The sequence below is a fragment of the Eubalaena glacialis genome, chromosome 19, assembly GCF_028564815.1.
Source record: "Eubalaena glacialis isolate mEubGla1 chromosome 19, mEubGla1.1.hap2.+ XY, whole genome shotgun sequence".
Classification (NCBI taxonomy): domain Eukaryota; kingdom Metazoa; phylum Chordata; class Mammalia; order Artiodactyla; family Balaenidae; genus Eubalaena; species Eubalaena glacialis.
In genome coordinates this window covers 38,952,833-38,973,002 of record NC_083734.1, presented here as the reverse complement: position 1 = coordinate 38,973,002, position 20,170 = coordinate 38,952,833, and the positions used below count along the sequence as shown (strand labels likewise).

Below are 20,170 nucleotides of genomic sequence, written 5' to 3'. Positions count from 1 at the left end.
GGGTGGGTCCTCTGAGCCCTCCTGCACTGCAGAGCCTGTGGCCACGTGGGTGCCGGGTGAAGTTTTGGTGCAACTTTGGAAAGGGTTTCTTGCTGTGCTGCATGTCTCTGTCCTCCATCCCCACCCCCTGCACAACTGAGGCCATGATGCAGACTCTAAAAGCACACTCTGGACCCCTCAAAGCTCTGCCTTCTGGAGAAAACCCCACTGAATGGACCAATTGCAATTGGTAACTGTCCCCGAATTCTCCTCTACTCACTTGGTTCTGCTGTGTAGACATGACTGTTACCCCCTAGTCAGAACTGATAACTGCACGGGGCTTGGTGGGGTTCAGTGATGGCTTCATTTACCTCCTCAGGCGTCCCCTCCCAGCTTCCCCTCAGGGTCCCCTGTCCTGCGACTGAGCCCCTGCCTGCACCGGAGCCTGGAAGGGCTCAACCAAGAGCTGGAGGAGGTGTTTGTGAAAGAGCAGGGTGAGGAGGAGCTGCTACGGGTGAGTGGGGGCCGCACCCCGGATGCACAGATAGGCAGCGTCTTGCTGAGTCTGGATACAGGGAGTTGGGACTCGTGCTGTCCGGGGGCTCACAGGCTGTGCACATGTCAACAGAGCAACATGCCAAAACCACCCCATGGGAGGAACACAAATTGAGTTTATTAGACTCAGATGGACTTGACCACAGGAACAGCAGAGCTGGGTGGGTGAAGTTGGGGAAGACGTTGGGGCATTGAGTGGAAAGAGAAGGAGCAGGGGTCAGCAGGGGGGAAGGCACCTGGCTGGGAGGAAGGGACTAGGCATCACTTCAGCCAAAGCCCCAGCTCAGTGTTCCTGGCATACTCATCACTGTCACTGTCACCGTCACCGTCACCCAGCTGTGCCTCAGTTCAAGTGGCCCCAGTACTAGAGTTACTGCTTCCCTTCCCTCCATCTCTACCTGCTGACATGCATTCATCCTTCATGCCCAGTTGCCTTTGTGCAGCCTTCTCCCCCGCTCCACTCCCAGGCAGAGTTATTTGCTCCCTTTTCTGCAGTCTCAGGCACATTTTTATACTGACACAGGACAATTGGGGAATGCCAGTTGGGCAACATTAATATAATTCTAATGGGCACACTCCTCAGTTTATGATTTACTTGCTGGTTGATTTTTAATGTGCGTATATGTAGGATTTTACACGTGCACACAGACTGGTGAGCTGTGGACACAAGTACCATTGAATGTTAAAAAAAATGAGGGGGGGTGTATTTAATACATGATAATAATCTGCACGTTCATCCTGCAACGGCCTGTAGCTGTTACAGTGTCCTGGTGGTTTGCCCCCTCTTGTGCCCCCACGTGTTATTCACCTTTGTGTTCCCAGAGCCTGACACACAGGAGGCCCCTGCCCTCGTGAGGCTTACAGCCTTGTGGGGGCAACACCTTGATGAAACCAAAATATGTAGTCATAAAGTTCTATCTATGAGGGGAAAGAATGAAGCGCTCTGGGAGAAGCAGGAGGAGGTGTCTCTTGTATTGGGGGTTGTTGGGAAAGTCAGTGACGTGAGGAAATGGTGTCCTGCTGTCACTGTGTGTTGTGAATAGAGGACAAGGACAATGGCAAGGGGATGACCCTAAGGGTCACCGCAGCCCTGCCAGCCTGCAGAGACAGGCCTGACCCCCACTCTTCCTTGGCAGATCCTTGACATCCCTGACGGGCACCGTGCCCCAGCTCCCCCCCAGAGCGGCAGCTGTGATCATCCCCTCCTCCTCCTGGATCCTGGAAACCTTGCCAGCTCTCCCTCCATGCCCATGGCATCCCCCCAGCCTTCTGGCCAGACTAGCCTTGAGGAACACCAGGGTGCAGCCGAGGAGCTGACGTCCATCCCCAGTGACAAAGGTAAGCTGGGGAGGCCCAGGCTGCGGGGCCCACATGGAGTATGGGGTCATCTCTGTGCCCTTTTCCAACTCTCATCAATTTCTGGCCAGGCATTTTTTACTTACTAACCAACTAGAATATCTTTGGGAGTCATCTATATTCCATACGTTATAGTGGTCCTTGATACAGATTCTAATTTGTAATTTATATGAAGCTTCTGCACTTACAATTTTATTTCATCCTCACTGTAATCCAAAGAAGCAATCCCTCCCACCCCCAGTTTTTGGCTGAGGTTCAGCATGCCATCGTGGAGAGCCCATGAGCCCGTTCAGGTGTCCACTGTACCCATTACCAGCAATACATCTCAAGGCGGGTGTGAATGCTGTAAATAAAAGAATGTGGTCTTTTGCCCAGGGTCACACAGTTTGACCCAAATCAAAACCCAAGCTTTCTGATTCCAAATCTCCACTTTCTATTCTGCCGTGGCTGCGTCACTGAGAGGACAAGATAAGAGTCCCTTCTCCCCATCATAATGATCCTGACATTCTAAAGCACTGTTGCCTGCATCACCTAACTTGATCCTCACAGCAACCCCATGAGGTAGGCTGGTCAAAGGCATGATCTAACAATACAGAGGTAAACAGAGCATAGAAAATAAAGAATAAATGTGAGATAAATACAGATAAAGTCAATATTTGCAACCTAGGCAAAGTACATTTGCTGTGTGGAAGGTGAGAGGAATCTTATCCCACAAGTTGGGTTGAGTAAAGATTGCTTGTCTGAGTCAGTACAAGAGCTCTTCCTGGAAGAAGGGATAGATTTTCAAGACCATGGAAAGGAAGAAGCTGTGGTATGCTGGCAGGCAGGGCGGTGCAGTCTTGGAAGAAGGCAGAGATAGAGATGTTAGGATTCCTTCAAGTCTGAGACTTGAAGTTCCAGTCGCAGTCTGCTCCGGGGAATATGGAATTGGTATTAGACCCAACTTTTCCCTCAGTTCAACTGTAATTTTTTATCCTGTATAACAAGGTCTGTATTTTTTTTTTCCCTTACAATTCTGGTTTTATTTTCTCTTTTTTAAAAAATTTTATTTTATTTATCATCATTATTTTATTGGGCCTCTTTTTATGGTATCTAATTTTTTTTATTGGAGTATAACTGCTTTACAATGTTGTGTTAGTTTCTGCTGTACAGCAAAGTGAATCAGCCACACATATACAAGGTTTGTTTTCTTGTAAGGCTGCCTCAAAGATGTTTTAAGGTAGAGTGTAGACAAACAACCTGGATTAACATAACCACTGCCACCCACCATACCATATCTCCCAGTCCTGCCCCTTTACACCAAGGCCTGAGTCCGGGAAAGCGGAGACCTTCCTTTAGCACCATGGAACTCAGCCTTACTCTGTTTGCAGCTTCCCCTCCAGGCCACCCAGCCTTCCTTGAAGAGGGCAGCCCATCTCCAGTCCTTGCCTTTGCCGCCTCCCCTCGGCCCAATCACAGCTACGTCTTCAAACGGGAACCCCCGGAAGGCTGTGAGAGAGTGCGAGTGTTTGAAGAGGCCACGTGAGTACCTCAGCGGGTCGGTGGGGGTCAGGATGTGCGAGGGAGGAACAGGGATGCGGACTGAGCCCTGTGGCATCCCACCTGATAGGCCTCTCTTTAGTCTGACTCCCTCTTGTCCTGGAGGCATTGTCAGCTGTAGATGATCAGTATTGCAGTCTTTCCATGACCAAACTTGTTGACATTACCTCCTCTGAGCACCTAAGTCTTTGCTTATCATGATCTCCATAGAAACCTGCTCTCTGCCCACATGCCAGCCACAAGCGCAGCAGGAGCTGGAAAGGAAAGAGATCTGAAACCTAAATCCTTTGTTTCTTCTATTTTTTTCCATCCCCGGGGAAGGTGTGAGAATTTGCTAGACCATAATCAGAGAGAGAACATACTAGTAATTCTCTTCAGGCAGAGCTTAGAAGCGCCTCATGCCCACCGGTGTGGCAGGGGGAGCCTAAAAAGCTTTCTGATTGCTTCTGAGTCAAATCTTCACCCTGCAGCTGCAGTGGTTCAAGTGTCATGAACCTCCCAGACAGAAATTTCCAGTCCTTGCAAGTAAGGACTATGGAATATTCCCAAACCAGACTGGACAATTCAGAAGTCATTCTTAAGTTGATTTCTTTACTACAGTTCCCTCCCATTAGCAGAGAGAATCAAGAGCCAAAACTTTCCAAATGCCCCACAGTCCCCCTTAGCAGGAGCTAAGAAGAGAGTTCATCATATTCCCACTGCCACTGTAATATTCATCAGGGCCGATTCACATTGGAAGCTGTGGATTCGATGGCAGTGAGGAAGTTTAGTTATGGTATGTGAGTGGAGATTTAGCTAGGACAGGGTGTGGGGCCTTGATGGCTCCATCTGTATATCAGATAAGGGAGAGGACAACCCATGGTAGTAGCAGGAGGTACATATATAACCCAGAGTGGGAATTATGGAGAAAACCAGGGGCACTGAGGGTTTGCTCCCATCATCACTGTTGCCTGGCATCTCTCCAAGAACCCTCGATCCTCTGGGGTCATGTGGGGGGAAGAGGCCAGATCTCGTAGCTTAAGCAGACTCTGGGCGCTTGTACCCTTCCCCAGTCCACAGTATAGTTGAGTAATTACAACCTGGAATTGGTTGTGGCAATTAGGCTGTTGCTTGTCTTTATTCTTTTGTAGGCTCATAAGGCCAGAAGAGGTTTAAAGTCATCTCATCCAGCTTCCTGCCCCTATGTTAACCCTTTGAGAGGGGTAGTGATCCATCAGTTACTTTCTTAGATATCCTGGGATAGAAATTCTCAGCTCATTGGTGTCTCTTCATTGTATGAACGTTCCTACTGGGAAGTTCTTGTGTTTAGTGGTTCCTCTGCCACATTTTCCTCTTCCTGGCTGTCCATCGTGTAAGATTCCCAGGGAGGGAATCAAGCCGTTCAGGGTCACGCTGGTTGCCCTCACATCCTTCGAGTGTTACTTGGTCTCCCCTGGGTCACCCTCCTCATGCATGCATGCACACACTGAGAGCATTCCCTCTCCTGCCCATCCCCCACCTCTTCCTAAAGTGGGATTCTTTTTTTTTTTTTTTTTAATGAGGAGTCTTTTTTTTTTTTTAATTGATTGATTGATTGCTGTGTTGGGTCTTCGTTTCTGTGCTAGGGCTTTCTCTAGTTGCAGCAAGCGGGGGCCACTCTTCATCGCGGTGTGCGGGCCTCTCACTATCGTGGCCTCTCTTGTTGCGGAGCACAGGCTCCAGACGCGCAGGCTCAGTAGTTGTGGCTCACGGGCTCAGTTGCTCCGCGGCATGTGGGATCTTCCCAGACCAGGGCTCGAACCCGTGTCCCCTGCATTAGCAGGCAGATTCTCAACCACTGCGCCACCAGGGAAGCCCCTAAAGTGGAATTCTTTTAAGCCCTTCTCAGTCAGTGGGCACCTTGCCGCTGCGGAGTCCTCTGGGACCCCAGGCTTCCAAACACACCCTGCACACGGGCCTTCGCTTCCCTCTACCTCTCCTCCCATCTCTCACGCTGGGCCAACATCTGCCCTCCTCTGCGTGCCTCGCTCTTCTTCCTGCATTTGGAATGATTAGAATTCTACAATTAAAATAGTAATCAATTTGTCAAGCTGTACACTAAGTGCATTCTTCTGTATGTATACATTACGCTTCAAGAAAAAGTTAGGCGATGGGAAGCATTGGTGCAGAGCTTGACTATCTTCCCACACTTTTGTCTTCTTGCCCGGAATCCTCATAACCAGCAGCTTCTCAGGGCTCTTCACCCTTGAAGCATGGCCAGACATTCTTCTTCCTTTTTTATCATAAGGATTCCTTGCTCTAGAACTCTCTGACCTGACCTCTTTTAATCCTTTCATTTCCCCTACATTATCAGAAGGGCAGGGATTCTTTCCACGTTAGAGGTGAGGCAGGTTAGGCCAAGAGCACATGGTGAATCAGAACCTAGATCTCCTGATAAGGTCTAGCTGATGTCCTTTCCTCCCAGCAAGGGTTTTGAAAATCACGCCTTTCAAATCTGCTCAAGAATTAGATTCTTGAGGTCAGTAGATTTCAATGGGGGATACTTTTCCCCCCAGGGGACATCTGGCAATGGTTGTCGCAACTTGGGGTGGGGTGCTACTGGCGTATGGTGGGTAGGGGCCAGGGATGCTGCTAAACATCCTACGATGCACACGCTAGCCCCCACAACCAAGAATTATCCAGCCCCAAATGCCAATAGTGCTGAGGCTGAGAAACCCTGCTTTAGGCTATAAAAAGTCACTCTGCTTGGATCTCTGCTTTCAGGCAAGTGGTCTGCCCCTAAAACACTGTTCACTGATGAAATCTCTCAAATTAAAAGATCTCTCGGTCTCCTCTTCTAGAATCACACTGTGAGGAAGTTCTCCTTCCTGTCTAGCTTTAATCCCTCCTGTTGGGATTAAAGTAGATTTCTAAATCTGCTTTAGATTAGATCTAAATCTAAAGTAAAATCTAAAGTAGATTTCCTGTTGTTTAGCCATATTTCTAAAACATGGAGAGCTGAGGGGCCTACTGAGCACTGGTTGTTGCTCAGTAGCCTGTCGTTTTTTTGGTCAAGTTACCAACATGTTTGAACAGAGACCTAGCTCCCTTGCTCCCCTGACGCTGTGACACCTCTCATCCCTTCTCACTGGCTGTTTGTGTGCATGCACACACGTATGTCTGTGTTTCTCTCTCCGTCCTCCAGGTCCCCAGGTCCTGACCTGGCCTTCCTGACTTCCTGTCCTGACAAGAACAAAGTCCATTTCAACCCGACCGGCTCAGCCTTCTGCCCTGTCAGCTTGATGAAGCCCCTCTTCCCCAGCATGGGCTTCATCTTCCGTAACTGCCCCTCAAGCCCGGGGTCCCCCCTTCCCCCAGCCAGCCCCAGGCCACCGCCTCGGAAGGATCCAGAGGCCCCCAAGGCCTCCTCGCTGCCATTCGAGCCTTGGCAGCGCCCCCCACCGTCAGAAGAGCCCGTGCTTTTCCAGAGCTCCCTGGTGGTCTGAGGGCCCCACCCCCACTTCACCATGGAGACCAGTGCCTTGGTGGCAGGCCCCTCCCGAGCTCTCCTGAGTTGGGGGATGAAGGAGCCCTTCCCTCCTGGCCTTTGAGCACTTTCATTTATTGTGTCAAAGCCCTGGGTCCTCTTTCCGATGGACCCCTGCCCCTTCGAATGTGAGAGGACCTGCCTTCTCCACTAGCAGCTGGGCAGCTCACAAGTCACACCCGTGTTCTTGTCACCTCTCTCACTTGGTGGAAAACTCACCCAGAAGGTCTTGGGTCCCCCACCCCTGGGTGTGAGTCCAAAGGACTGTGTACGGGGCCCTTGTCTTTATCATGGAGCAAGCTGGCCATGATTAAAGGAGAGGGGACACCACAGATTTCCTTACCTCTCCTCCCCAGACACAGACGAGGAGACCCGAATAGGTTCCCCCATCCTCTCAGTCCCATCCCCATACCTCCCTCTCATTGGAGGAGCTGACCAAAGCAGCCCGAAAGGGCCATAACACTTGACCAATCCAGCTGCTGGCAGAGGGGGAACCAAGCGTTTTCCTAAGTGGCATTTTCATCTCGCTTTCACCCTAAGATTGTCTTAAGCAGCAGCCCAGCCTGCCCAGCCCCAGGTGGGTAGTAGGGGAGAGGGAGAGCTGGCATTCCTCCAGGTGGCAAGTGGTGACTCTCCACCCTCCACCTGCCCCAGGACTGGGTTGGATTAGAAAAATGCCTATTTTTCTTGTATCGATGTAGAAACTCTATTTTCTCCCAAAGACACTATTTTTGCAGCTGTTTGAAGTTTGTATATTTTCCATACTGCAGAGCTTACACAAAATCGAAGAATGTTAATGTTCAAGTTTTATTATCCTGTGTTTAGAAGTTGTGTTTTTTTGTTTGTTTTTTGTTTTTTGCAGATCTTGGTGTTAATAGACCAAATAAATAAGTATTCCCAGCAGCTTGAGGTTCTGTTAAATATTTTTGGGGGGAGGGAACGGGATGGAGATTGAGGGTATCATATTAATCGCTTCATCCTTGTCTTTAAGAGGAGCCTTTACTTAACACATAATGTTGGGTGGATGGATCCAGAGTCTGTGTCCTCAGGACAGCAGGCTTGCATTCTCTACTTGGACATAGAAACAGTGGGGCCAGGGAGAGTCTGTCCAGAATGAAGAGTGTGGTGGAGGTGGGGTGAAGGAGTCAGAGGGGAAGTCATCCTTTCTCGGGTGAGTCTGGAAAAACACCCTAAGGGAGAGCGGATTTTAGCAGGGACATAAGGGTGACCAAGGGGAGACAGTTTGACATTGTGGGTACTCCTTGCACCAGCAAGGAAAACAAGATGAGGGAATGGCATTCAGATCGAATCTCTGGGCACAGTTTTGGGGAAGCTTTAGCTCCTTGTGAGTGTTCTTTTCACATCAGTGAGTACCCACAACACAGAGGGTAGAAGAAACTGTTCCTCAGCTTTATAGTGCCCCCCCTGTAAGAGCTCTTAGGCTTTTGGGGAAAATGAGAATAACCATCCGAACATTCTGATAGTGCTTTGCAATTTACAAAGCATTTTCACAAAAGACACATTACCCCCACTGTATGGGTAAAAAGTTGACTACTCCAAGGGTAGTCATAAGAACTACAATTATATCTATCTATCTCATAAAACCTCAAAACAAACTCTTAAGCCAGGCTATCCCAACTACCATGTATTGGCTAGGTAAGCATCAGATACACTGTAAAATGCTTTACATAAAACGTCATTGAAATATCACAAACCATCTGCTGTGATAAATCCCACTGTACTAATGAAGGAAGGACAAAAAAAAATTGATAAACTTTGCCCCCAAAACACAGGTACAAAGCCGGGAAGCTAGGACTGGGAACCAGATCTTTTGAATCCAACGCCTGTGCTTCTAACCACAGTACTCTACCGCTTGTTATTATATTTCCATTAATTTCTGATGAGGAAACTTGACTCAGAGGTCAAGTGAATTGTTTGAAGTCCCAGCTGGTAAAGAGGTAGAGCTGGGACTGGAACCCCAGCTCCGTGCCCTGGAATCGTCGGCTAATACAGTAAAGTAAGCCACTGGGCAAGAGAGCAAATGTGTGGGGGTCCCCTTCCCCAACTTATATAAAGGACACAGGGGGTTGCAGACAGACCCCATCTTCTACCTCTTACCCCTCCCCTGAAAGATGTTTGGCCTACCCCCAAAGTCTTAGTGAGTCAGGCCCGGAGGGATGGGTGTGGTGCTGCCCCGAGTTTCCTTCCTTTGCCTGAGGCTGTGCCAAAGGAGCAGGCTGCTAGAAGGGGAGAAGGAGCCTCTACCCAAAGAGCAACCCAGAGTCCAGTGATTACGGTGGGGCTTGAGGCCGGTAGTGGCAAGCCCTGGGGTCAGTCCGGCCCTAGCTCTTGGTGTCAGCAGGTGGAGGTCCAACACTGGGATGAGGGAGGGCCTCCAACAAGGAGCTCATCAATGCAGGAGGGTTTGCTCCCTTGTTGGTGAGTGGTAAGACCCTGAAGAAAATCCACTTCGGCAAGCTTCCATTTCCACCTGGAGGATGTGAGGAAATAAGATTAGAGTTGAGAAAGAGTAATGACTAATAAATACCTTAAACTTGCACAGCACACTTTACAGTTTATAAAACCGTTTCACCAACCTCAGCTCAACTGATCCTCAGAACAGTCAAGAGGCGACAAGGTGGCTATTATTAGTAATAATATAGACTAGGAAAACTGTAGCTCGGAATTTAGGTGACATGCGTAGGTTACCCTGCCTTTAAGTGACAGAACTGAAACAAGAGCCCTGCCGCCCTTGGGAGCCTAGTGATGTGCCCTAGGAGGAGGACGGCTCCCCAAAAGCCAGGCCTTGAGCAACGCTCTTCTGGTAGAGGGGTTAGAGTCGGGGACGCTGGGCAGCAGCTAGGGGGCGCTAAGGCTGCATTGCGATTTCCGGACGTTAGGACCCAGCAGAAGCCTGACAGCCGACCGGGAAAAAGACTCTCCGATTTGCCGGGCCGGCGCACTCCTCCTTCCCGCCCACCTGTCTGCCTTTGCACAGCGCAGCCAATTGATTACCTCCACATCCTTATACGTCATCATTCCACGTCCGCCTATCTCCTAGGCCAGCCGTCGAGCTCCGGGTCTCAGTTGTCCTCGGAGTTGCCTGGTCGGAAAGTCTCGAGGGTAAGGCGTTACCATCGGGACGGCGGGCTCCCCTGGCCACCAGGGACGAGGCCAAGTCCCCAGGGTGGGTGTCCTTTCCTTGGAAGCGGGTTCAGGGTTCTGAAGAGTTTCCCCTCGGCGGTTCTGAGCTGGCAGTTCTGGCGGTGGCTGCTGAGGCCCTGCTCAGCAGCGGTCGCATGCAGCTCCTATGAGGCCCCTGTCGCCGGTCGGCGATGTCCGGCTGGACTTGTCGCCGCCGCCGCTGCCGGCTGTGAGCGGGTCTCCGGTCGGGTCGTCCGGGCGTCTCATGGCCGCTAGCAGCTCCCTGGTGCCCGACCGGCTGCGCCTGCCGCTCTGCTTCCTCGGCGTCTTTGTCTGCTATTTCTACTATGGGATTCTGCAGGAAAAGATGTGAGCGGATCCCCGGGGTTGGAATGCAGACCTCTGCCCCCCTGCCCAGTCCGCCTTGTCTCCACAGCCTGTGGTCAGGTTCGCGGTCCTCCCGCCCCTGGCCCCAGTGTTCCCTTTTGCACCCCCACGCCGCCCCGCCCTCCCGGCATCCTGACCGCCTTTGCCGCTGAACCTTCCTAGGTTTCCAAAACGCGAAAGTTGGTCTCTGGATTCTCGGGAGCTGGTTATTTTTCTTCCCTTGGTTGCTGTTTTTTCCTGTTGGTTCTAAGGAGCTAGGTTTATACAGGCTTAGGTTTCCATGACCTGTGCCGGCCCCTTTTTGGAACTCCCAGATGCTTGCAGGTAGTGGATTCCTTTGCCCTCGGCCCTTCTGCTGTAGCCCAAATCCCTTCTTCTGCCCGGGGTACCTCGTTTCACCAACTAACTTTTAACGTTTCCTTTAGCTCCATCCTGTACGGATATTTTTTTCCTTCGGCTACGGGATTAGCAGCCTGGAATGTCTAGTTTCTAGATCCAATAAAATCAGCTCCTGATGTCAATGAGCCCGGTGATCCTTACCAAACTCTCCCTACGTCTAGAGAGGCAAGAAAATTTCAAGGCGTTCAGTGGCTCTGGATTAGTAGATGGTACTGAGGGAAGTATACTAATTCCTCCCCTCTTTCTCATGCATTTCATTCTTAGAACAAGAGGAAAGTATGGGGAGGGAGCCAAGCAGGAGACGTTCACTTTTGCCTTAACTTTGGTCTTCATCCAGTGCGTGATCAATGCTGTGTTTGCCAAGATCTGTGAGTACTTAGATAGTAATCTGTTGTGTGTCCCCTCCCCTTTGTATCCTAGGCATTAGGTCTAACTCTCAACACCCTCAGCCCCTTTAGTGCTTGCAACAGCCTCTCTGTTCGATTGATAAAACTAGTGGCTTTGGAAAAGGGTGAAACCCCATTTCCTTAGATTAAATCAACTTCTCAGTCAGAAACGTGCAGGGAATGGGTCTTCTGTGTTCCAGATCCCCATGAGAATACTTAAAGCTTTTTCCTTTGTCCTTTTGATTTTCCTTTATGTGTCAGCTTCAAGCATGTTTTGAGCATTCTCTCTTTGTTCCCTGGGGGCTAACAGCAGGGCTAACTAGTCCCTTGAACTGAATGGACACCCCACCCCTACCCCTGCCCTCCATGAGGTCTTGTGTTAGGGTTAGGTGGGACTGGAGAGTTGGAGAATCTTCAGAGATTTCCCAGTCTAAGAGGACAGAAATAGTTTGTGTTTCTCATCTTATTTGACAGGCAAATTCCTTTCATGTGGCTTCGACTTTTGCTCAATGGTCCATCCTAGGCCCACCAGCTTTCTCTTGTATGTTTCTTTTGTCTTCTCCCAGTGATCCAGTTTTTTGACACAGCCAGGGTGGATCGTACTCGGAGCTGGCTCTATGCTGCCTGTTCTGTTTCCTATCTGGGTGCCATGGTCTCTAGCAACTCAGCACTACAGTTTGTCAACTACCCAACTCAGGTGAAACCTTAGGGTGGAATGAGGGTTGGCTCAGAAGTTGCTTGAAAAGGATGAAAGACTCTTCCCTCTGGTCTGTGACTTAAATAAAAAGAGAGTGTGTTTGGGAAATTAAGAGTGTGAAGAACCATAGATCTGAGGTTTAGTGGTGGTGGGCTGGCCGTGGTAGGGCTGCTTTCTGAGGCTGCAGTCTCTGGTGCAGGCCCTACACTTAACTCATCTTATCGTAGCACCTAGTACAGTACCTGGCACATCAAAGACACTCAGAAATTATTTTTGCTGAATTTAATTTCAGGTCCTTGGTAAATCGTGCAAACCCATCCCAGGTAAGCAGAAGAAGATGGTCGCCATCTTCCTTCCTCACTCTTCCTGCAGTGAGCTTGATCCTCCTCTGCTAGAGCTCTATTCCTCTGGGCTTTGTCATCTCACCATAGCTATCTCTAGGGTTCCCTGCATCCCTTCCCCCTGCCCATCCTTTATCACTTCCTGTGGTGTTGGGTGTTCATTAGCTGGTAATCCTCACTGTGAGCCAGAGGCTGACCTAACCTGCTTCACATAGTCAATCATTTTGGTGTCCCATGTGTTTATGTTGTCATTAGACACCCTAAATCCCATTTGATCATCAGTTTCCTTTTCCTCAACCTTCCCTACTGCCCCTCCCCTGCCCTGTTCCTTCCTGGAACTTTCACCTTTGTTCTCTACCTCTTCCCTTCCTTATACTCTCTGCTCAACCTTGTTGCTCAGTCGTCTCTGTCTAGGTGCCAGCGTTGCACCCTCCTTTTGTCCTCTGTCAGCTTTCCTTCTCAGGCATTCTTTTTTTCCCATGAGTCTTTGGCTCCTAGGAGGAGAGTGTTGGGCTCGTCAATGCCTATGGGTGCCTGAATTTTCCACTCTGTTTCTTCCCTGTAGTCATGCTCCTTGGAGTGACCCTTTTGAAGAAGAAGTACCCAATGGCCAAGTACCTGTGTGTGTTGCTAATTGTGGCTGGAGTGGCCCTTTTCATGTACAAACCCAAGAAAGTAGTCGGGATAGAAGAACACACAGTTGGCTATGGAGAGCTGCTCCTGGTATGCAATCCTGTTGGGAAAGGAAGCCTTTTCCAGTAATCTTAACAAAGGAGTATCCCCACCTATGCAGGCAGAAGGCCAGTTATACGTTTTGAGGGAGGTTGTGATGTTTCTTGCCCCACATTTCTGGTCTTTGTCTCTGGCTGCAAAGCCCTTGGCTCTGCTAAGGCCATAGTGGGGAGCCTAAAATATTTCACTATAGGTCAGCTCTCCTTCTGGGGAAGGGATGACTCTGAGGCCTGTGTCTAAATGCTGGTGTGAGGTTCCAGAGACCTGAGAGCAAAGAGGAAAGGAATAGTGTGTCTCTCACTGTGGCTTTCCAAGGAACGTGGAAGCCAGGGTTAAAAATAATACTATAGGGCTTCCCTGGTGGCGCAGTGGTTAAGAATCCGCCTGCCAATGCAGGAGACACGGGTTCGAGCCCTGGTCCGGGAAGATCCCACATACTGCGGAGCAACTAAGCCCGTGCGCAAACTACTGAGCCTGCGCTCTAGAGTCCATGAGCCACAACTACTGAAGCCCACGCGCCTAGTGCCCGTGCTCTGCAACAAGAGAAGCCACCGCAATGAGAAGCCCGCACACCGCAACAAAGAGTAGCCCCTGCTCACCGCAACTAGAGAAAGCCTGTGCGCAGCAATGAAGACCCAACGCAGCCATAAATAAATAAATTAATTAATTAATTAAAAAAATACTATAGTAGCTATTACTTACTAGGTGTTAGGCACTGTTCCAAGTGTTCTACATGTAAACTAATTAATTTTTACAACAATAACCTCATAACTTAGATAGCATTATCTCCATTTTACAGGTGACGAAACTGAGGCAAAGAAAAGTTAAATCACTTGCCCATGGTCACATGGCTGTTAATTGGAAGAGTTAGTGGCTTACATTGCCCCGGATTCTAATCCAGGCAGTGTGACCGCAGAATCCAGTCTCTGGAGCACTATACTCCAAGCCAGGAGGCTAACGTGCTGGGACTAGATTTCCTCTCTCCAGCTTTAGTGGAAGAATGAGTGTGGCTCACCATGGGTCGTTCTAGGCCCCTGCACGCCAGACTTCACGGCATTGCGTTGGGAAGTGGTAGGCTTCCTGCCCTGCTCTGATCACACTACATCTATGTGGCTCAGATCACCTGTCGTTCTGGTGCCTGAGGGGAGGAGGGAACTCACATGGTCTCTCCCCACCCTCCGCCTGTGGATGAATGGCAGCATTTTGTTCTGAGGACTCTGTCTTAAGGCAGTGGCTTTCTGAGGGGTCTGAGAAAGGTGAGAGCTCTGTGTCCTGCATTAGGGAGGGTCCCGGTGGCCTTCTCACTGCAGGCTGTACTCTTTCTTTCCCAGCTCTTGTCTCTCACCTTGGATGGACTGACCGGCGTTTCCCAGGACCACATGCGGGCTCATTACCAAACGGGCTCCAACCACATGATGCTGAACATCAACCTTTGGTCGACATTGCTGCTGGGAGCTGGTAAGGAGCAGTTCTGCTATTCTTTCTACGTATCAGCAGAGGGCAGACTGCCCTCAATCCACATAATCTCTAGCTCTGGTGCCAGTTGCTAACTTTGCCCGTCGGTTCTCAGATGCTTTTATGTCCAAGCCCCTGAGAAGCCTTCTTGGAGAAACCTTCACCAGTTGGCTCTGCTTGCTACTTGTTACTGGCACAATCAGGGGTAGACCTGTGCCAGGTATCGTGGGAGGACACACAGTAGTAAAATGCTGGGGTGCCCTGGGAACTCGCCCTCTTCTGAGGGAGATGAGACATTGGTATGTGGTGAATACTGAATATTGTTCAAACACGGATGTATTTGCTTTTAAATCAGTGCTTCCTAACTTTTTTCAAATCTGGGCGCACACAGGGAGTATTTTTCATACAACACACTAGGGTTAACAGAGGAGGCTACTGATGGCTGGAATCGACCAGTGCTTGGGGCTGCCTTGAGCTAGAGATGTGTGGGTCAGTATCTTCACAGCATCTGAGGTTTGCCGCTTTCAATCACTTTGGCAGAAGTAACTCATTAACTTCCAAGTATTTCCCGGAAGAGTCTTTAGTTAGTTTCTCTAACCAGAAAAATAGGAGATGCCTGATGGGACAATACAAACTCACTCCATATGTTTTTCCATGCCCTCCTTCAGAGTGCTTTAGCAGGCCTCTGCAGGCGTGTGAATATGGGCACACAAGATGCACTGTTCATCTTTTGACGTTTCTGCCTAGGAATCCTGTTCACTGGGGAGCTCTGGGAGTTCTTGAGCTTTGCCGAAAGGTACCCTACCATCATCTATAACATCCTGCTCTTTGGCCTGACTAGTGCCCTGGGCCAGGTGAGTGCCTTGATGGAGGGTGGCTTGGATTCCCCAAAAGAGACTGGCCTGGCTGCGAGAAGAGGGGTGGCAAGATTAGCCGTGATGTCCTGTTACAGACTTGAAACCTCTTGGCAGATAGATAGCTAAGAACCAGCCTGACCTAGTCTTTCCCTGTCTTTCTCTAGAGCTTCATCTTCATGACAGTGGTGTATTTTGGTCCCCTGACCTGCTCCATCATCACCACAACTCGAAAGTTCTTCACCATTTTGGCCTCTGTGATCCTCTTCGCCAACCCCATCAGCCCCATGCAGTGGGTGGGCACTGTGCTTGTGTTCTTGGGTAAGTCCCATCCAGAGCGGGCAGCTCTGGACCACACAAAGGGACAGTGACAGAGCTTTATTCTTTTCCCTTAATATTTACTTGTATACTTGTGAAATTTATTAGCTTATTTTAGAGAAAATTTTTTATAAGAGAAAAGGAAGCGTTACCTCTACTCCAGCTTTCCTAAGGAACATTTCATTTGAGTGATTTCTTTCCAGTGATTCTGCTTTCCCCAGATACTGAGCAGGGTAAAATTATTATACTTATTCCCTCCTCTTTTATGCTGCTGTGGGTAAGCTGAGAGACGTAGCTTAGAAGTTTAATTCTTAAATTTCTTTCAGTCTTGCTGTATTTTTTTTTTTTTTTTTTGGCCGCACCACACGCGGCATGCGGGATCTTAGTTCCCCAAGCAGGGATCGAACCTGTGCCCCCTGCAGCGGAAGCGCGGAGTCTTAACCTCTGGACTGCCAGGGAAGTCCCTGCTGTATTTCATATATACATGTAATTACCAGTATCTTGGTGATTTTTTTTCATTTGATACCAATCTCTTTTCTCTGAGGAGCTTTTATAAAACCAATGTTTGAAAACTAGTTTTATTTAAAGCTCCAATTTTGGAGAACCAAGGCTCACCCCCACCCCCCTACCCCCAAATCATTTGTAGGCTTCATTTCTCCCCATAAAGTTAAGCCCGTGTTCTCTCTCTCTATAGGTCTTGGTCTCGATGCCAAGTTTGGGAAAGGAGCCAAGAAGACATCGCACTAGGAAGAGAGAGACTACCTCCACTCCAAGAATATTTTAAGTTATTTTCTCGAACAGTGACATCTTTTGGGAAAATGGACACAATAGAGATAAAGGACTAGGTTTCAGTCTGGGTATTTTTTGTTGCTGTTGTTATTTTTTTTTTAAGGAAGCAAAATCACATACTCTACAAAAAACATTTGGATTTTAACAAGACAGAGTTGGCTGTTTCTGTTTTTGATGGCCAGGAGCACAGCCTCGCACAAGTAAAGAAAGAAAGAGAGAGGGAAGAGGCAGAGCTTGGTGCTCATGGCCCAAGCTGCTCCCTCGTGGGTGTGGTTAACCTGGCTGGGTGGCCAGTTCCCCCAAGAGCTGTTGTGCTTGTGGCTTCTGTTCCCACAGGCCAAGGTCTAAATATGCCAGGACAGGTAACTGTCTGTCAGAGCCAGAGAATGTAAAAATCACTTTCTCTCTTAAAGCTCTGGTGGGCAAATATTTCTTAAAAAACTACAGATATATTCTCTCCTTGAGAAACTTGTCTCGAGGTTGAGATAAAATGAGCCCAGAGCCTCAGAATCTGCTGCGTGTTCACATTTCCCCACTGCCTCCCAAAGCTCAGCCAAAGGCCAGAGCGGAGACCCAGTGTATATGTCATGAACAGCTTTGGAAGGTCTGATTCCCTTTCTCCACCTCCGCGTCTGTTCTTGGTCCTCTCAGTCCCCTCCTGGGAAGGCTGGATTAATCCCTCCTATTCCCCTGCCCCCTTCAGCTGCTAAAACATTGCAGTCCTCTGCCATCCTGGCTGTGCCCTGGTGTCCCCATGCCAGCTCCTGCCTGTTGAAAGGGATGCTGGTGGAAGGCACGGTGGCTGAGTCCTGGCATAGAGCCGCCGCTGTCGAATTTTCTGTGTGGCAGTGGGAGGAGAAGGCGGAGCATGGAGCAGAGCCACCTGCCCACTGCTGCCTTCAGAGTTGGAAATCGAAATCCTCCGTGGACCAAACTTTACACATGAAAGTGCATTTCCACCAGCTGCAACTTTCACTCCATCTGTTCAGCAGCCCCAGCCCCTTGGCTCTCCAGATGGGAGCCCAGCCTCCTTCCTGCGCGGCTGCCTTCCCACCCCCCGCCCAGCCTTTCAAGACCTGCCTCACTTGCACTCGTCTCACTCTCTAGGGGCCCGAGTGTCACTGCAGCTCTGCCCGGAAAGGCCCCCTCTCATCTTGAACTCCTCCTTGAGAGAAGAGGTTTTAAATACAACTGGCTGAACTTCCTTCTTTTCTCCACCCCTTTGTTTTCTCTGTTTCTCATCCTGAAAGTTGCATCAATTAGCTCCTTCCCTACTGGACTGATAGTTCTTCCAAACTGTCTTCTGTGGATTGGTTAGGTGGTGAGACCACGTTACCAGGGCCAGGGGCCTATAAGCAGTCCTCACCTGGGCCTGTTGTTTTAACAAGAGACATTTTCCCAGCTATCAGGCCAGTCCCCTCCACCTCTACCCACTGCCAGCCCCAACCAGGGGTCTCAGGCATGCCTCATACCAGTTACCAAGAGCAAGAAGGATTTCCAACAGCTCAGCATGGCTCTCACCTGATACTACAGCAAGCCTGTCCTATCCTTTGTGAGCCAGGAGCCCAGTTCTGGTATATTCATTCAGTCCTGTGTCTATTCATCTAACCCTTCCTTCTGCGTGACATGTCCTGTGAACATGCGGAGTTCAAAGTTGAGTAGGACCAGTACTTACCCTCTAGGGTGTTCACAGTCTAATAGGGAGACGGGTAGATAAATCATTGCATCTCAGAAATGCAGGGCTAACAACGAAGGAAGGTGTCTGGGCAAGGTGAGGCTTGAGCTGGAGAAAGCACGTAAAGATGAAAGGAAGTGGAAAGGCAACTTTGGCTCTACTGCCAAGTGGGAAATGGGGTTTTAAACTGCCTGGCTTCTCCCCATGCTCCTGCTTCAACTCAGTTCAAGTGAGAGCACAGGAGCAGGTGAGTGGCTCTACAGTGAGGCGTCGTTTCAGCTCAATTGCAAGATATTTTAAAATGTTGTGTGAGCTGCCAGCTCGTTCGGGGTGGCGTACTCACCTACAGGATCACAGGAACTGAGAGTGCCAAGTCAGACTCGGCGTTGGTAACACTCTGCTAGGTTATAATGGTACCGATAAACGTGAAATACCAGGCAAGTTCAAACAGAAGTATTGTTGATCACTAACCCTGGGCAGCCTGATGTCTCAGGTTTCTAAGCATCAAAGGACTTTCATCTGCAGTTAATTCTCAGCTATGTATAGAAGGGAGGGCACGAGTACACACATTTCCCCAAGCACTGTGTTTTCCTTTTGGGGTGTACTGTACTTAATGTCTATTTTGGTCAAACTATCTGGCTTACTTCCTTAGGTGTTTGTGCTCAGGTTCATGGTAGAGTGGTTTTTCCATTTCCTGTACACCTCTTAGCCTAGGGCAAGGGGAGTGACGCACAAATGTGATTTGGGGTAAAACCATAGGGAAGGCTATTCTGCAATTAATCAATATAAGGAAGAAAAATTATATGTTGTTTTTCAAAGGACTTAAAGGGGCAGGAATTAAACATTCACTGTGGGTAATCTCTAAAGTGAGTTCTTTAGGATTGGGTGATGTGTTTTCTCACAGCCCTGTAACACCCCTGTGAAGAGGACTGAGCAGACATCTGCACCTTTTATAAATGGAAAAACAAGTTAGGGAAGGGGGCAACTTGCAGTAGGTCCCTGGGTAGGTCCCAGAGAGATTAACTAGAACTCAAGGTACCCCGAGTTCTAGTTGCATCTTGGACCTATGCCCTTGGAGGGGGAGAAGCCAGCCTCCTCAGGAGGCCCATTGCCTCTGCCATCTGGTCCCACTTGTCGGTGGAACAGTTTGCACACTTTCTGAGTGGTGTCGGTCACTCTCCCCAGATGTCCTGGCAGAGAAATTGTCCTGGGTCTCTGCGGGATCATTCAGCCCTTCCCACTGAAAACACACCAGCTGTCTTTAGGAACAGCAATCTCATATTTATTGAGCTCCTCCTTTCCCAAAGCTCTTTTAGTTCATGGCATTTTATCCTTACAACACTCCTGGGGAGAGCTTAGGCCAAAAACAAGTCTCCCCATATTCGGAATAGGGAGCCCAAAGTCCACCAAAGTGCATCGGCTGAAGGTCACACGACTCCGTGGCAGGGCAGGGCCCAGAGTGAGCCTCCACTTAGCACATGTCAGAGGTCAGCAAGCTAAGCCTAAGCCAGTGGTTTCCAGCTGTTTGGATTTCCTGATCCAGTAGAATTTTCAAATAATTTGGGGGGCTGATATAAGTATGCTGGCTTTTTATATTTTCAAGTAAGGACTTTAAAAAAAAAATCTAATATCATTATGGCTTACAAAAGGACACTTTAAGTCCAAAAATTTTAGGAAAGGCTCTCCACCTCAGAATAAAGAATCCTTCTTCCAAAGAAATGATAGTTGGAAATCATACCACTATATAGGTAATAAGAAAAATTGATTAACTGCAGAAAATGTTCAACATAAAATGTCATCCTATGATAATACATTGTAGGCATATCACTACGATTGCTGGCTTGAAACACCTTGGTCAATTTGGGGCTTGTATTCCATGATTCAGTCTCCTGAAGCTGAATGTCGCATAAGCATGCTGACAAAGATGGAAGCAACATGCAATGAGGTTTTACATCATTTCGAACATTCTGAGAGAATCTAAAACAACATCTGCCTGACCTTCTGCCTTCCCTCTGCAGGGTCAAGAGGCGAGCAGGCTGTGGGGCCAGAAGGCTTTCCT

The 20,170-nt window shown here is 49.1% G+C and overlaps 2 protein-coding genes across 2 annotated transcripts in view; both read left to right on the top strand.

Annotated features, from left to right (window-relative positions):
* FAM117A (family with sequence similarity 117 member A) overlaps positions 1–7,829 on the top strand; it is a 44,360-nt gene extending 36,531 nt beyond the window's left edge. The window contains exons 5-8 of the mRNA XM_061176775.1: positions 359–493; positions 1,671–1,872; positions 3,261–3,411; positions 6,593–7,829. Of these exons, the coding sequence (XP_061032758.1) occupies positions 359–493; positions 1,671–1,872; positions 3,261–3,411; positions 6,593–6,893 (789 nt within the window). The 3' untranslated portion in view covers positions 6,894–7,829. The remainder of the gene's footprint in view (positions 1–358; positions 494–1,670; positions 1,873–3,260; positions 3,412–6,592) is intronic.
* A 2,374-nt stretch (positions 7,830–10,203) lies between these two features.
* Positions 10,204–16,505, top strand: SLC35B1 (solute carrier family 35 member B1). The gene is made up of 9 exons (XM_061176225.1): positions 10,204–10,447; positions 11,129–11,232; positions 11,817–11,947; positions 12,240–12,270; positions 12,854–13,011; positions 14,352–14,478; positions 15,223–15,329; positions 15,497–15,650; positions 16,342–16,505. Exons 1-9 carry the CDS (start codon positions 10,245–10,247, stop codon positions 16,392–16,394), a joined length of 1,068 nt encoding a protein of 355 aa, XP_061032208.1. The 5' UTR covers positions 10,204–10,244; the 3' UTR covers positions 16,395–16,505.
* The last annotated feature ends 3,665 nt before the right edge of the window (positions 16,506–20,170 follow it).